Source organism: Impatiens glandulifera, chromosome 2 (genome assembly GCF_907164915.1).
Source record: "Impatiens glandulifera chromosome 2, dImpGla2.1, whole genome shotgun sequence".
NCBI lineage: Eukaryota > Viridiplantae > Streptophyta > Magnoliopsida > Ericales > Balsaminaceae > Impatiens > Impatiens glandulifera.
In genome coordinates, this window is record NC_061863.1 from 8,867,882 (window position 1) to 8,884,714 (window position 16,833).

At 27.7% G+C, this 16,833-nt stretch overlaps 2 protein-coding genes across 2 annotated transcripts; one reads left to right on the forward strand and one right to left on the reverse strand.

The window, feature by feature from the left end:
* Positions 1-655: 655 nt before the first annotated feature.
* Positions 656-2,376, forward strand: LOC124924299 (EG45-like domain containing protein 2). The gene is made up of 3 exons (XM_047464358.1): positions 656-797; positions 1,106-1,406; positions 2,326-2,376. Exons 1-3 carry the CDS (start codon positions 656-658, stop codon positions 2,330-2,332), a joined length of 450 nt encoding a protein of 149 aa, XP_047320314.1. The 3' UTR covers positions 2,333-2,376.
* A 2,358-nt stretch (positions 2,377-4,734) lies between these two features.
* Positions 4,735-10,054, reverse strand: LOC124927051 (26S proteasome regulatory subunit 8 homolog A-like). The gene is made up of 10 exons (XM_047467391.1): positions 9,801-10,054; positions 9,153-9,250; positions 7,598-7,822; positions 7,445-7,507; positions 7,057-7,220; positions 6,230-6,386; positions 6,032-6,130; positions 5,355-5,465; positions 5,111-5,261; positions 4,735-4,794 (listed from the first exon to the last, which is right to left on the reverse strand). The coding sequence occupies exons 1-9, from the start codon at positions 10,003-10,005 to the stop codon at positions 5,121-5,123; spliced, it is 1,263 nt and encodes a 420-aa protein (XP_047323347.1). The 5' UTR covers positions 10,006-10,054; the 3' UTR covers positions 4,735-4,794; positions 5,111-5,120.
* Positions 10,055-16,833: the final 6,779 nt, after the last annotated feature.

The window sequence follows — 16,833 nt, forward strand, 5'->3', positions numbered from 1 at the left end:
CTCCTTAGGTTTAAAGTTATACGAAACGAGGTTTTGTCTCACGGTTTGAAACGTCGTAAATTTATTATTTATGTGACATTTATAAACAAATAAATAAATAAAATAATAATTTTATTAATTTAACTACCGAATTTTAACGAAGTGAGAGTTTTGATTACCAAATTTCAGAGAATCAGTAGTCAAAACACTCAATTCGCTGAAAGTGATTAGTTAAATTAGTGATATGAATATTTTATTTATTTATAAATGTTATGTAGATAATAAGTTAATGGTGTTAGAACTCGTTAAGACAAAATTTCATTTTATATAATTGTAATAGTAACGAGCTTAAACTTGTAAGGTTTATAATAAGAGTTCCAAAATTCCAAATCTCAAATAAAGAATCCAAATCGGACAATTCAACCATTTAAAAATAAATTATTAACTATCAAATTCTTTAATATTAAAAGTATATCAAACCCAATCGACATAAAAAAACTCATATCAAACAAAGCTCAATATATATATATATATATATATATATATATATATATATATATATATATATATATATATATATATATATATAAAAGAAGGAATAAGGAAATATGAATTGACATTGAAGATTGGGATAATAATGATTGAATAAATAAATTTCCCATCTTCAATCAATTCAATGGCTTCTCTTTCTCTTCAATCTCTCTTAAAACAGAGTCTCCGATCACCGGCGTTAATTCTACTATTATTATTCAATCATCTTTCTCATCTTTCAATGGCCGACGTCGGCACCGCCGCCAAATACGATCCTCCTTATACCCGTAATTATTTTCACTCTAATCTATTATTTATTTATAATTACTAAGATCTAGTATGACATCCTACCGCCACCCACACCATGACCCTCCCGTGATTTTTTAGTATCTTAGGTCGACTATTGTAATCTATTATCTATCTATAGATCTTCTTCAATGTCGTTTTAAGTTTGCAGCAACGACATAACTTATTATGAACTAGCCTGACACCCACAGCCATGACTCTAGATTCGAATTCCGTGACATTTTGGTCTCTTATGTCGATTTTTTTCCATATTGTCAATCTATCCTTCAACGTCGATTTAAATTTGCAGCAACGGCATGTTATGGGACAGACCCATCTCAGTTTCCGACAAACAATCTATTTGCGGCGGCCGGAGAAGGGATATGGGACAACGGGGCGGCGTGTGGGCGGCAATATCTTGTTGGTTGTATAAGTACGGCGGCGCCGGCGAGCTGTGTTAATGGTCAGACAATTAGGGTGAAGATAGTAGACAGGGCACAGTCCTCAGTTTCTAGGTCGTCTAGAGATGGAGCCACGATTGTTCTTTCTACAACCGCCTTTAACGCCGTTGTCTCTGGCAATCCTCCGATTATTAATATCGAATTCCAACAGTAAGTCTTTTTATTTTAAAATTATTATTATTTGGCCGGTTGATCTAGCTTATTTTTTTAACATAATGTGTTTTATATGTTTGATATAATTTGTTTGATTTCATAACATAACCGAAGTTAAAAAAACATCATTTTACTCTCTTTTGAAATGTGGATTCTCCACGGTACACCAATTATTTAAATTGTTTTTTAAAATTATATAAACAAATAGTGTTTAATATTTTGAACAATAGTTGAAAAATTAGCTCAATTGAAATCGAACTCGTAATCTTTCGATTTTTACTTTGATGAGTTACTTTATTTATTTATATACATAATGACATTATTGTAATTTTATGTATTCGGGACGGTTACAAACGAGAATCGGAGCGGGGCAAAGAATTAGCCCCGATCCTTGGTAAGACGGAGAAAATCCGCTCCAATTGGTTCATATCCAGCTGTTTTTATTTGTCCCTAGTCTTAAGATATGTTAGTCCTAGTTCATGAAGTTGATGAGTTTTTAGGGTGGATTTACTTATTTACAAACAATTTATGATTCTAGAGTTTGTTAGATTTTGTGGTGGTGATTTTGAGAAAATGAGTATTTGTTTTGATAAAATTGATACGAAATATATTAATATATAGTAATAAAATAAATTTTGTTTTGTTTCAATAAAAGATAATTTAAATTCTGATTAATAAATTGATTGATGTAATTTATTTGAGTGAGATTGTGTTAATTTTAAATAAAAATAGTAGTTAGTTTATTAGAATATTTAAGTTATAAATTATTTTAGTTAAAATAGTTTTATATATAAATTATTTAGTTTACCTTTTTTTTAATTTTTAATGGAAAAAATATATTAATTTATTTTTTCCTTTACTTTTCTTTACACATGTAAATAGAACTAACAAATGTCTTCTTTTTTTCCATGCACAGGGTTTGAGATAAACGGACAAGAGTGTGAATCTATTTAGAAATATGGAGACTATTTTTTTTAGAAATAATTACAAAATATGTAATAATAGATGTAAAAAAAATACAATTTTTAAATAGAGGTTGATTTTAAATTGTCATTGTTTACATAAGATTTATATTTTATTTTATATTATTATTTCCCAGTTGGTATTAGAAAATTCGATTAAATGTCATGGAGAAAGTCAAAGTCAAATATGCTTCGCTAACAAAAAAAAAAAAAAATCTCAGATGTGCTTGGCAATTGCCATCTAGTTTATCAAGTCATTTTTATATTGATTTTTTTTTGTATGTTTCTTATTTAAATATAATAAATAATATTTGATTCTTATTTGGCTGATTGTTGAAGTTTAAAATATAATAAAAATGATATTGGATGAAATAAGTTTATTCCCCAATCTAGAAGGAATATTTATAGGGTTGAAATGAAACATAATAATTTTGAAAATAAATATGGTTAGATAAAAAAGAAATTAAAAGTCTTGCCGAAAGAGATCAAATATCTCAATTTTGATTTTTTTTGTTAAGAATATTCTAAAGTCAAAATTGTAAAATCATGTTCATGGAAAAAAAAACGAAAGTCAATGAATGTTAGCTAGCAATGAAAAGTCAAACTAAATTGTCGCAAAAAATAATTGTATTGATTATTCTTTTTCAAAAATATATAAACAAAACTTGAACAATTATGTATTCTTTTACCTTTTATTTTAATGATTCAAATGACAAAAAAAATCACTTATAACAACCAAGATTTTATATATTCTTTTTCTTGTTTTAAAATATCATTTTCATTTAGATGTATTTATGTATTTTTTTAATCTATTAGACTTTGTTTGAAATGAATGTCATAGCTTGTTTTTAGGATATTTGAATTTCAAGCAAGAAATGCATGATGCACAAAAGGTTGAAATGTAGGAAGGAAAGAGTCTTGACCCATTTAAAAACATTTTGTAGAACTAGAAAAGAATTTTGGATTAAAAAACCTTATAAATTATAGATATATCTAAATAAGTCATTTATTAAAATATTATCTTATCTAAATTAACATATTAATAATAATAATAAAAATATGTTTTATAGATAAATTTATCAATATTTGTAGTTCAAACTCAAATTCAATTTCAACTTAAAAAGTGTTGTTAATGGGATTAGGTGCAGTACAATATTTGAAATATATAATATACATACATTTAACCAACTAAATTAGGTTTCCTATTATTATTATTTTTATAAAATAATTCATTTAAATTAAATAAAAATCGTTTAAACAAAAGACAAAAAAACATAAAATATAAAACAAAAAATAATATAATTAATTAGTTCAAATATTCTCTAAAAGTGAAACGAGGTTCTCAAACGAATTCACATGTTTTCTCGATCTAACATCGTCATAATAATGACATTGTGAATCAGCCTATACTACTAGTTAAATATTCTCCAATTTTTTTCGGTGGTATAAAATACCAGATATAGATCAATAATTTTATAAGTCTCGTTCTTTTAGCCATCTCAATTCATACCTCCCAATAAGACAATAATCACCCACGATCTCTGACATAACCCATTAGATTATTAGATTATGATCAAATTTCACAAAAGGGTATAAATATTTGTCGCAACATGAAAATGTAACACTTCCATAAATTTATTTTATTTAATGTGTATAAGGTATGGGTTGGGGTCGATGTCATATGGATGCATAAGTTAGATCATTATGGGTAAACAATAAAGTTGAAATTACACTTCTAGAAACATCAACTGAGGAACCATGTAATGTATTGTCTATAAAGTTGAAAAATGTGGAAAATAAATTAAAATTATATCAAGACTTATATTTATTTATTATAGAGAACAAATTTACACAGAATAAGACTTTAAATCTATAAAACAAAATTGTAAATATATAGCTTCATTTTTTAAATATAATTTTTTTTTTTTAAAACATCAAAGTTGTTAATGTTGCTATGCCATTGAAGGAGGAGTCCAATAGATGGATATTTTGTTTTGTTTTTAATTTTAGATTTCAAGTCATTTTTCAGTTTTATGATTCATCATTCTATTTAGTTATGAGAACAAACCAACATTAAATTGGCCAGAAATACACAAGTCATATAAATAGATGAACATACACATTATGTTATGTGTGAATTATTTTGCAATTTCTGAAATGATCCGAGTTAAAATAAAACATAACATCATACTATAAATCCAAAAAACTTAATTTGTAATTTCTTTATCATTCTTATAAATATATTTCAACCATAATATCGATTATAATCCACCCGAAACTTCATCTTGAATCAAAGAAAATGCTTGGTTTTAAACTATAATCAAAAGAACAGTTTTATAAAGAAAACCCATCTTTGATTTTTCTCAACAAGAATCATCATCAGTTTATGTGAAATATAGAAGAACTGAATGTGCAAAACCAACCTGAAAGATTAATAAAAATTCTATAAATAGGCACCCAACATCAATAAAGAGAGTGACACGAATTAAAAGATTTTTTTATAAGAATACACTGATTATTTGAAAACACTTTATCGAGATGGGTTTGGACAAGAAAACATCAACAAATTATGAATGTGTCCTCAAGTTAATGTTCCAGAGTATTATCTCTTCAAATTTATCGACGTTTTATCGTTCAAACTCAAGTGTTTGTAAGCTCAATTCTCCGTTTTAGAGACATTTTAAAGTTGAAAGCAGAGAAACTCAATTGTACAATTTAGTGAAAAGGAGTGAAACATACCATAAAATAACTACTTCCATAGCTTCCTTATTGACATGTTTTTATCGGTTTCCTTCTTCATAACTTTAGCCACAGCCATCTCAAAATCTTCCTGAGTGACGTGAACTCTCCTCTCTCTCAATGCAAACATACCAGCTTCAGTGCACACGGCCTTCAAAGCCAGACAGAATTTTACAAGTTCAGTTGCGTGGAATTCAAAAAATTACGATAGTGTCGTTGAGATAGATAACTGCTTATTACAAACCTTCAGTTCGGCGCCAGATGCACCGTTCATTTTTCCTGCTATCTTTTTCAAATCAATCCCGCGCATTAAGTTCATCTTTCTTGAGTGGATCTTCAAGATGTCAGCACGAGACTGTAGAACACAAAGTAGAGTCTTAATGACTAATAACAAGGATATGAAAAACAAATCATCCAGAAGATTATGTTGATATCTAGAGCTTGTTCAATGTAGGGTTTTTAAGATTATTTTCCAAAGCCCCTTCTATCACATCGTTTTAACAATCAAATTACTTAATTTATCAACTAAAATACATTTACTTTACTTTTATTAAATTTAAATTCCTAAAAAAATCCAAATAACTCACTTTTTTTATCTAAGAAAGTCTTTTACAAGAAAACCATAAAATCCCAAAAGACCCAAGAGCAAACAAGCTCCTGATGAGAAGAGAGTTATTTAATTCTTCAATAGACAATTGAATTCACGCCCGATGAGAAAACTAGCTGAAATGGTGTTTTCAAATAAAAAAACATAGCTAAACATGTTTGACAAACAAAATGAGATTTCTATGTAACATGGAGGTCTCAATTCTGGCTCTTTTATAATAATTGTAAATGGATTTTCTAATCTTTCATCTCTATTTCAAGTGGCTAAGAATGAAATTAAAAAACGAGTTCCTAATACAGGATAAAACAACTTACATCTTCATTAGGGTTAGGAAACTCGATCTTCCTGTCAATTCTTCCAGGCCTCAGAAGGGCTTGATCCAGAATATCTATACGATTTGTAGCCATCAATACCTGTGAACAGATTCGTTTAAAACGGCCAGTTTAAAAAAAGAAACTCTGCATCATTTCATTTTGTCGTTATGAAAAAAAAAACAAGCTGGAGACCAGTACCTTGATCTTGTTTGAAGCTTCAAAACCATCAAGTTGATTGAGAAGTTCCAACATAGTTCTCTGCACTTCACTATCACCATTACCTGATCCAGACTCCATTCTAGCAGATCCAATACTGTCAATCTCATCCATGAAAATAATTGATGGAGCATGTTCTCTGCAACATACACCAAAATAAAGTGAGCACTAGCCTATTTGGAAACGGATATTTTATAACAATCATGATCCCATTAGAAAATTGTCGTGATTTTTTTTAAAATATATAAGATTGTTTATCCAAATTATTTTCTAAATCATTTTCATTTTTGGCAAGCATAAAAAATAGGTAAGATCATATGTCAAACATGGTTTAAGGACCATAAATTTAGTCTGTTTAATAAAAATAAAAATTAAGTGTTTGAATGATGAATACTTAATTTTAAGCAGAGGATTAGTTAAATGTAAAATACAAATGTTGAATAAACCAAATAAAAATATTTAAAATTTAAGTACTTGATATATAAGTTGATTTTGGTCTAAAAATTCAAATATAAGTTTATTTGATAAAATGTGGAACTAATATAGGAAATGTACTTACAGACTATTTCACACTATATAATTACCTAATTTAATTAATTTTGATGGTTAAAATTGTGTTTTGGACACACTTACTATATTAACCAATTAAGTTATCCATAGCCTACCGATTTAAGTCAAAATATTTTTTTCTTAAGTTGAGTTGAATCAAAATAGTTTAGTAATTTTAAATAAGAGAACTTAATCAAAATAACCACTTCATTATTAATTAAATTAATGTGATATGTTGAGTTATCAAAACATTGACTAACCTGGCCATGACAAAAAGTTCCCTGACCATTCGGGATCCTTCACCAATATACTTCTGAACCAACTCAGAACCGGAAACCCTTATGAAAGTGCAATCAGTATGGTGAGCTACTGCTCTTGCCAGTAGCGTTTTTCCAGTACCAGGTGGCCCATAGAGTAGAACCCCCTGTTTTTTTAAAGTGTAGGAAGATCCCATTAACAATGAAGAAGAAAAATTAAACTAGGTCTACAACAAACATCTTCATAATGAATTTTAATTAAGAAAATAAAAAATCCTCCAATATTATAAGAGTTAGAAATCTAGCAGTACTTCAAATCATCTACAGTTACGACCTGATCAAAATTAAACTTATGAAAAGTCCTCAAAATAGATAAAAACAAATAAAATACCTTGGGTTGGGCTATTCCAAGACTCTCAAAAAGTTCTGGATGTTTGATCGGCAATTCTATGACCTGGAGAAATAAATGAACTAGAATGATGACAAATCAAACAATTTGTTAACTGAGTCTTACATGAACTATTTTTATAAAAGGATCACTAACCTCTTTGATCTCTTTGATTTGCTGATCAAGACCACCAATCATGTCATATGTTGAATCTGGAACTTTTTCAACTTTCATGAGATTTACAAGAGGATCTACTTTACTGGGCAATATCAGATGAAGCACATAACTGTCATTGCGAAGGGCCACCCTGGTTGATGGTGTGAGCTTTGTGATGTCAATGCTTTTGTCAATATCAACTACATACTTCCCTTCTGGGTGAACCTAGAAACAACAAAATTCTTTATCAGCCAAACAAACTTGGCACTTGTAGTCCTGCATAAGAGGAATGCTAAATGTAACAGAGAAGGATACAAATAAAGAAATCACATTAGGTCACCTTCTACTCCTTGCGGACCCATTTTGACATACAATTATTACGAGAGTAAGAAGGACATCACTCTGTTAACCTACATCTATACCAAAATGCAGTCTCCAAATCATTCCTAAGTTAACAGCATAATACAGCTCTTTAGAATCCCATTATGACTCCCTCCAGTTGCAATCAAAATGTGCCTAATTTTTAATAACTCCTGCTAACTAATTACTTTCAAGAAAATAAAGGAGAGAAATTTGGCATCAACACCTCCAGCATTTCCCACCCAGAGATAGCAGCCTCAAGGATGAGAGCTCGATGAAGCATAAGTGGAATAACATCAATATGAGGTACCTCGAATAGGATTTTTAATTGAATTATCTAAATTATTTATCCCTTATCTATTAAAGATATGAACATACATACATATATATATTTTAAGATTTTGACAATGAGATTTAGGGTCACCTTCTGCATATCCTCAGAAAGTTTAAAGTAGGTGAGAATTATTCCAATTTATGGTCAACTATCCATAGATAGTAAAGAAGTTCATACATCGAGGTTGTGTTTCAAAACACATCTGATCACTTAATCAAAATGTTTAAGCGCTTATTTGAATTAAGTCTATTTGATAGCTTATTTGAAATCACTTAATTCTTTAGAAGAATCAGTTCAAATTAACCATAAAAAAAGGCTAAAAATCAAATTTAATTCAGTAAGCTATGAATGACTTAAAATAACTTGGTAATCTAGTAGGAGCAACTAAAAAACAACTTTTACCCCTAGATTAATCATATTACATCTTTACAAGGGTAAAATAGTCTTTTATGTATTTTTTTTTTTACATTAGTTCCACATTTTATCAAACCAACTTACATACCAAGTAGTTCAAATTTAAATATTTTATTTGGTTTATTCAGTATTTATTTTCCAGACATTCTATAACTCGTTTGACATTTAAAATCAGTATTCAGCAATGACAGCTTAATTTTCCGTTTTTTATCAATGCAGCTTGAGTCTCATGTGGGGTCATGCTTGCGTTCTTTAGGCAAGCACAAGGCTATTCACCATCCTAAATGTAACTATAACACCTAATTAGAAGCTGGGTGTAAGCTACTAACAACCAATTGAGTAACAATGACATATCACTATGGTTAAATATGATGTTCCTCACATAGAATTATCATATCATATGGAAATGGAAGTAAACAAGGTAGTTAGTAGAAAATCCAGACATACCTTCACAAGGACTTTAGATTTTCCCATGACTTTGACAACTTCACCAACATATGATCCAGGCTCCTGAAGCAGTTGTAGCTCTTCTTTCAGCATCCTCACTAGACAATGGAACATCAAGTAATTTTATTTCAATATTGCTTAAAATGTCAAGATAAATAGAACACCTTGATATCATAACAAACCACTCCCTCCCCACAAAAGCACCACCCAACCCAAACACACACATACAGAAGATAAAGACTTTCTGCTTATCCCCACTAAGCACCTCTTTTTTATGCTATGCTGAATATTAGTATGTTCAGCTAACATAACCTCAATTCCACATCCACCAAAGATGTTTATAATGTATATTCCGAATCAAATTATTAAGACTCTGCTACTTCAAGCAAAATATAAAGCATTATCATCTATAATCCATAAAATTACCATTCATACAAAGAAAAATGAGATCTTCACAAATTCACTTGCTTCACAGTCATGCTCAATTCCGATTTCAAAAAGTGAAATTGGTGACCAGACTAGAAAGTAAACAGAAGGAAACCCCCAAAACCAACCATGGAATCAGCAGCAGTTCAAACAACATATTCGGTGTATCAAATCAAAACACAATACTTGAACATGCAAAACAAAAGTCACGGGTCTCTCTACCTTTGGAATTCGAATCATTCCTCTGAGCTTCGAGGCGATTGAGATTATGAGACTTCTGCCGAACCTGGAGCTGAAAATCGTGTATGTGCTGCTGGTAGTACTGCCTCAGTCCATCTCCCTGGTTCGACGGCGCCGTCTTCGCCGAGCTAACATCACCAGATGACGCCAGATCGGAAGATCGATTCTCGATCGCTGTAGTAGCCATGTTGGAACTTTGGAACCCTAAAGTTAATGGGAAGAAGGTTTTCGAAGTGAAAATTTGAATTGTTTTTTATTTACAGGTTTATATGTATTGTATTTATTTCTTGTCAAAGGGGTAAAGCTCAATTTTTTTAATATATCTTTTTTTTAAATCAGCTCTTTCTTTCTTTTTATTGTAAAAGAACACAATTAACAAAAACAAAACAAAAATGTCAAACTAAAATTAACAGGTTATTTTTTTTTAATTACAACTCATGATAAAATAATTAGGGTTAACCGTACTTAAGTATAATTTTATCTCTTATTTTACCAACCTGATCAGTATTGGTATCGATTTTATCGGTTTTGATTTTACTGATTTCTGTCAGTTAATCGGAACCTATAATTCAATTTTTTAAATTAAGTATTAAATTTATTAATAAAAAACAAAATTCTTTGTTTGAACAAACCAATTTTTTTTTATTATATTATATTATATTATTGTTATATATTATAATTATATTACATAAATATATTTAAAAATAAATTATAATATATTGTAACAATATAATATATTTTTAAACTAACAATTATATAAATTATATATTTTTTAAAAATAATTCTACACAAATTATAATTTAAAAATTAAAAATAATTAATATATAAATTATTAAATATTACTTATAATATATCTAATATTTACAAACAAAAAAAATTAAAAAATAACTAATATAAATATATTTAAATTATTATCTATAATTTATGTAAATTTAGAATCATATACTCATTAATATATACTCATTAATATCTATTTAAAATATTTGTATCCAATTAACACCTCAAGTTTCAGATTTGATGCTCCACTTTACTAGGGCTGCAAATGAGTCAAGTCGTTCGCTCGCCAACCGCTCGATCAAAGTTTTTCATCATTACTTTAACTCATTCATAATAGGTTAATATATTTTTTTTATGTTATCTCTCATCTATACTATTTCTCTCATTCATTCACAAGAAACCTACAGGTAACTTAAAATATATTTTCATTTCTACTATAGTTATTGCTCATACTTTTAAATAACTTTGATTTTTTTTATATTATGAGAAATTTGTGCTTATATAGATCGTGTTCATAGATCTATATAGAAAAACACTATTATATATATTAATTGTTCATAGATCTATATGGAAAAATATTATTATATATATTAATAGTGTTCATAGATCTATATAGAAAAATATTTTTAACATATATTGATCATAGATTTATATAGAAAAACACTATTATGGTAAACAATATTATATTATATTATATATAATATTGAAATATTAATATATTATATATAATAAAAGATAAAAAAAATGTTAGTATATATTTTATATATATTATGGAGAGATAAAAAAGGTTAGTATATATTATATATAATATGTTGTGAGAAAAAATGAATTTATAATATTAATAATATATTGTATTATATAAATAAATTAATAGATTCTTTCCATAAATAAGTCAATAAATTCTTGTTATATTTGTACCCCAAATAATTTAATTATATATAATAATATTTAATAAAAAATGGGTTGAATTTGTTTTGGTCCGTATCTACCCTTAAACCTTTAAAGTAAGTTAAATTTTAGTTATTTGTTTTAACATGTATTTTTTATATTAATTATTTTTAAGCTTAAATGCAGGTAGGTGTACTTGTGCTATGTTTGAAGGACGTGACTTAAAAAATATTAATATATTGAATGTTCAAACAATTTATATAGTATTTTACTTTAATTTTAGAATTTTATATTTTAGGGGACTAGTAATTATGGTTGAATGCTTTTTGGATTATTATGATTTTGGAATTTTAAATAGTTATAATTTTTTCATATTTTTAATTTTAAATATTATGTTTTAAATGTTGTATATGTATGAAAGTTTGATATTTCATTTTAAAAATAAATTTTAGTTTGAGTTCGAACTTGAATTCGAGCTCGAGCTTGAGTTTTAGCTCGAACTCGATCTTGAATTCGAGCTTTTCGAGTCGAGCTGAGCTTATAGGTAAATAGTCGAGTCAAGCTCGAGTTCAAATTTATAAACTCGTTCGAGCTCGAGTTCGAGTCGAGCTAATAAATACTAAATCGAGCCGAGTTCGAGCTCAAACAAATTCGAGCTCGACTCGGCTCATTTGCAGCCCTACACCTTACACCACATTCATAATTTTAGTTGACTTTTCATTTTCTCTTTATTTATATTGACTTATTCTATAAAAAAAACTATTTTTTTTTAAGATAATGTAGGGTAGAACACCAAATCTATAAAAACAGATTTGAGCCATCTGATTAATATATATTCATTTTAGCCTCTTATTTTACCCACATAAATTTGGCAAAATTTTGGAGTATACCTAAAATATCTGAAGGGTCGGTTAGACCTAATTTCTCTATAAATTAAAAATTTTGAACTTTGAAAATATATTATTTTATCGTTTATTACTTTTTTTATAGATTTAATTTAATTTTAACCAATAAGCATTTGGGATCTCATATTACCAAAAGGATGTGTATCCTCTCACATGTAGGGGTAATGATGAAAGAAAATTACAATTTTAATTTTTCCTTTGAGAAAGCACATGATTTTTTTATAATAGAGGATCCGGTTTTATTCATCTAACGTTTTTTTATCGGTTTAAATTATTATGACCGGTTATTTTAATAAATAAAAATATGCTCTTTTAACCGATTTTAATAAATAAACAAATGTGGTATTATATTTTCTATTAATAATATGCTCTTAGTGTTGCTATTAATATTTAGCTATGTCTAAATATAAATTAGTATTTAAAATGTGATAAATTAGTGGTAGATAAAAAAAAAAATTAAATGAGATTGTAACATGGCTTCGGGTCACTAATTTATCCACCTAAATTGGAGAAAAAAGTGTTTATAGAAAAATATGATAATAATAATAATATTAAAAAGAAGTTTTTTTTTTTATAAAAAATGGAATATTAAAGTTTGTATCTAATAAAAAAAATTAGAGTTGTGAATTTAGGGGAAAAAATGGATCCCTAATTTTTTGGTTTCGAGTACAGACAAATAATTGTGCACTGACCCGACTTGATTTTGACCCAAAATTTTGATTCTTGATTTACATGACCGGGTTGGGGGCGTTGGGTACCATTGACATGCCTATAGTGCTAAAGTGATTTAAGTTGATGTCCTAAATCTGATCATCTCAACCATTTAACTCGAAAAGTGTCATGATGTTTAATGATCGTGTTCGTTTGATACGTTTACAACACAACATTATTATTATGACAATCGGGAAGTTACATAAAAAATCGTTAGTAAACTCATTAATCTGTTTTAGAATCTCTATATTCGTTAATAAATTATTTTGTTTTTATGTTGTTGTTTCTCTCTCGTTTTTTTTTATATGTTTAGTAACACTTTAGATCTAGACCACTTATTTTGATGTCGTTGTATTTAAATGACTAATTTATATCATATTTCACGGTCTTTATAAAAAAACAAAGAAAAAAAATAGTACCAAATGAATTTTTAACTCTTCAATTATAATTTTGTATTGTATTGTTATTTAGAAAGAAAACAAAAGGTTTGTAATTAAAATGCATTAAATAGAGTTGGCTATTGTCTAGGACTTTGTTTGATAAAATAGTTTTTAAAATTTTTCCTAATTCTTATTATTTCATCTATCATCATTCATCGTTTCAACTATTTAATCACTATTTTATCTATATAAATATCAAAAATACTATTTTTATTTAATTATATAAAATTAATTTATCTTTAAAAATTAAAGAATTTTTATTTTTAACCATAAAAAACTAAATTTTTAGAAATTTAATTAAACATGATTTTTTAAGAAAAAAATTAAGAAAAACCTAAATAACTAAAGATAGAGCCTCAAGTTGTTAATAGTATCATTAATAAAATAAAAATAAAAAACATTAATAATACCATTAGAAAAGACAACATGATTATAAATCGTACCAACAAAAATAACATATATTACCATAAAATAACAACATTTTTTTTGTTTCTTTTATATATATATATTTATATATATATATATATATATATATTTATATATTTATACTGCTTTTTATTTATTTATTTTAGGAACTAGTATGACTTCAACTTTATGATCATTCATTTCAACTTTAAATCAAATCTTTGTTCAATAAATAAAAAATAATAATGATTGTTAATAATTTTTTTTTGATAAAAATACTTAAATGGTATAGATATTTATAAATAAAATAAAAAAATAATAATTTAAAATAAAGGATATTTTGTATTTTTGATATGAATTAATTAATTTAATAAATTAGAATGAGAGTTATGTGATGTTTTATTATTATTATTATTATTATTTATTTTATTTTTTTTATTTTTATTTTTTTTAGGTTATTTGAATAAACCAACCTCCACAATACTGTGTTTACTTCTTAAGTTATCCTATTGAATTGAATTATAATATATATTATTAATTTATGCATGCTGTTTTATGTGCCAGATAAAATTTCAAAATTTTTGAATTTGTGTGCTGGCAGTTGAGACTTTTGGTCTTGTTTTTTTTATTACTGGAAGAAAATAAGTGCTCTTATTTTGTATACTATAGAGTGGTATACAAATAGTTATGACAAGCATAATATCAATCCGTTTTCAACCTTATTGGAAGCTCTTGATTGAAAAGTAATGGACAAAAGATCGATTTGCAACGAATTCAAAGGAAGGGACATTCATATTGACTTACATTTCCAACGGAATCAAAGACTTTCATGTCCATTTAGATTTTGGGTCAAAAATATACTTCACGATTCTTGAATTTACATATATTGCCAAATTTCAGACTTCTCGTGTGTACAACGATTTTGCTTCCACGCTGACTAAAGAAGAGGCCCCGAAAAAGGCTGCAACTATGCCATTGTTTATGTGCAAGAATAGTCTAATGACGTAGAGTTGGTGAATGATTCATAGTATTGACATGCAAGCTCTTTATAATTGAAAAGTAATGGACACGAGATCAATTTGCAACTAATTCAAAGGAAAAGACATTCATATTGACTTACAATCTTTTTTAATATATATATATATATATATATATATATATATATATATATTATAAATGATTAAAAAAAATAGTTTAAGTATAACGACAAAGTATGTCATGAAAAGAAAAGAAAAAAATATATAAAACCTTACTTAATATGTTATCGAGCCCGTAAGTCATCGAGAATAACAATTAACTCTTCGACGGACTCTATCGGCTTTCAAAACGAATTTCGAAAAGAGTTCTCCTCGTGACACATACGACAACGACTAACCATAATACAACATTTTTTCATGCATATATCATCCATAAGAATTTCATTACGAATAACGCTTCATCCAAATAACAATATTTTAGATGAAATTTTTGACTCCCAAAATTTCTCCTAATAAAAATTATATAGAATCATCTTAGAGAACAACTTGTAGCAATGTCTCAGCATGAAAATTATTAATGTCTTGCACGCATAAAGTCTTGTTCAGATGCGGACACTTGCTTACGTCCTACCAAAAGTACAACTTTATTATGGGGCAAACTCTCATTAATGTTTAATCTCCTTATATATATAATTTGGCTAGAGAAACCACTAGACCGAGGATCAAACATGTTCTCAACTGTGACATTTTTACATATAACATTGAAAGCAGACTCATGATATGACGATATGACGTAGCAAGACTTTTGACACTACACCAATTGACATCCCAAAAATTGATCGAAAACCATCCACACAATGAATCTAAATTTCTCAAGAAATTTTTTCCACATAAAATAAATTTTTCTTCAAATGCTACACTCTGCTGGATAATTAGACATTTTGGTGAATCAACTTACAGACAAATTGTGACCATACTTACATATGATCATCGATGCCCAAAGACTATTCGGCTTAGTAGTAAATCTAATACACCATTTTGATAGAACCTTATTAAAGAAAATAAGATATTGAATATATTTGATTTTTAAAATATTTAACCTTATCCTAACTAACTAAATGAAAAAAAAAATGATGAGTTAGAAGATCCTCATAGAAATTTACATATTATTATCTTCATTTTCACCGTCACATTCTTGGGAGAATGAATAAAGACATCATATATGTGGGCAAAGATGAAAATATGTTTTAAATGAGGATTAGTCGACCCCTTTTCGAGATTATTTTTTTTTTTTTATCTAGACAGTTACATTCTATTTTAGTGATAATCGGGTCCTAAAAGACATTAGATCGTAATTTAGCACTCAATGACAAACTAATGTATGTTGATGGAAGACCATCAATTCTAAACCCCAACATATTTGTCAACATCATCCTTCTTTTATTCGAAATAGAATCTGAGAAAAATATGTCTGACTTATTAAGATTAACTCGAAAACCAAAACATGCACTAAATAAACATAAAATATCTCAAAAGTGTTTAAAATTCATATATGTAGCCTAAACCATACAGAGCGTGTCATCAGCAAAAAAACAAATGTTATATGGCAAAAAATGATATATTCTTGACCCACAACTCACTCCACAGATGAGTCCCGAGTTTTCTACAAAATCCATTACTTTTAGAGGGCTTTTATAACAATAACGAATAAGAAAGAAAAGAGTGGATCATCCTGTCTAATCCCTTGGGAACTCTCAAAAAATATTTGAGAACTACCATTAATAATGACAAAAAAACTTAACCGTTGAGAGACAAAATCTAATCTAACCAATCTATTTCGTACTCATTCTCATTCTGCCCATTACATCAAACAAAAACTCTCAATTGACGTGATCATAAGTTTTTTCGATAT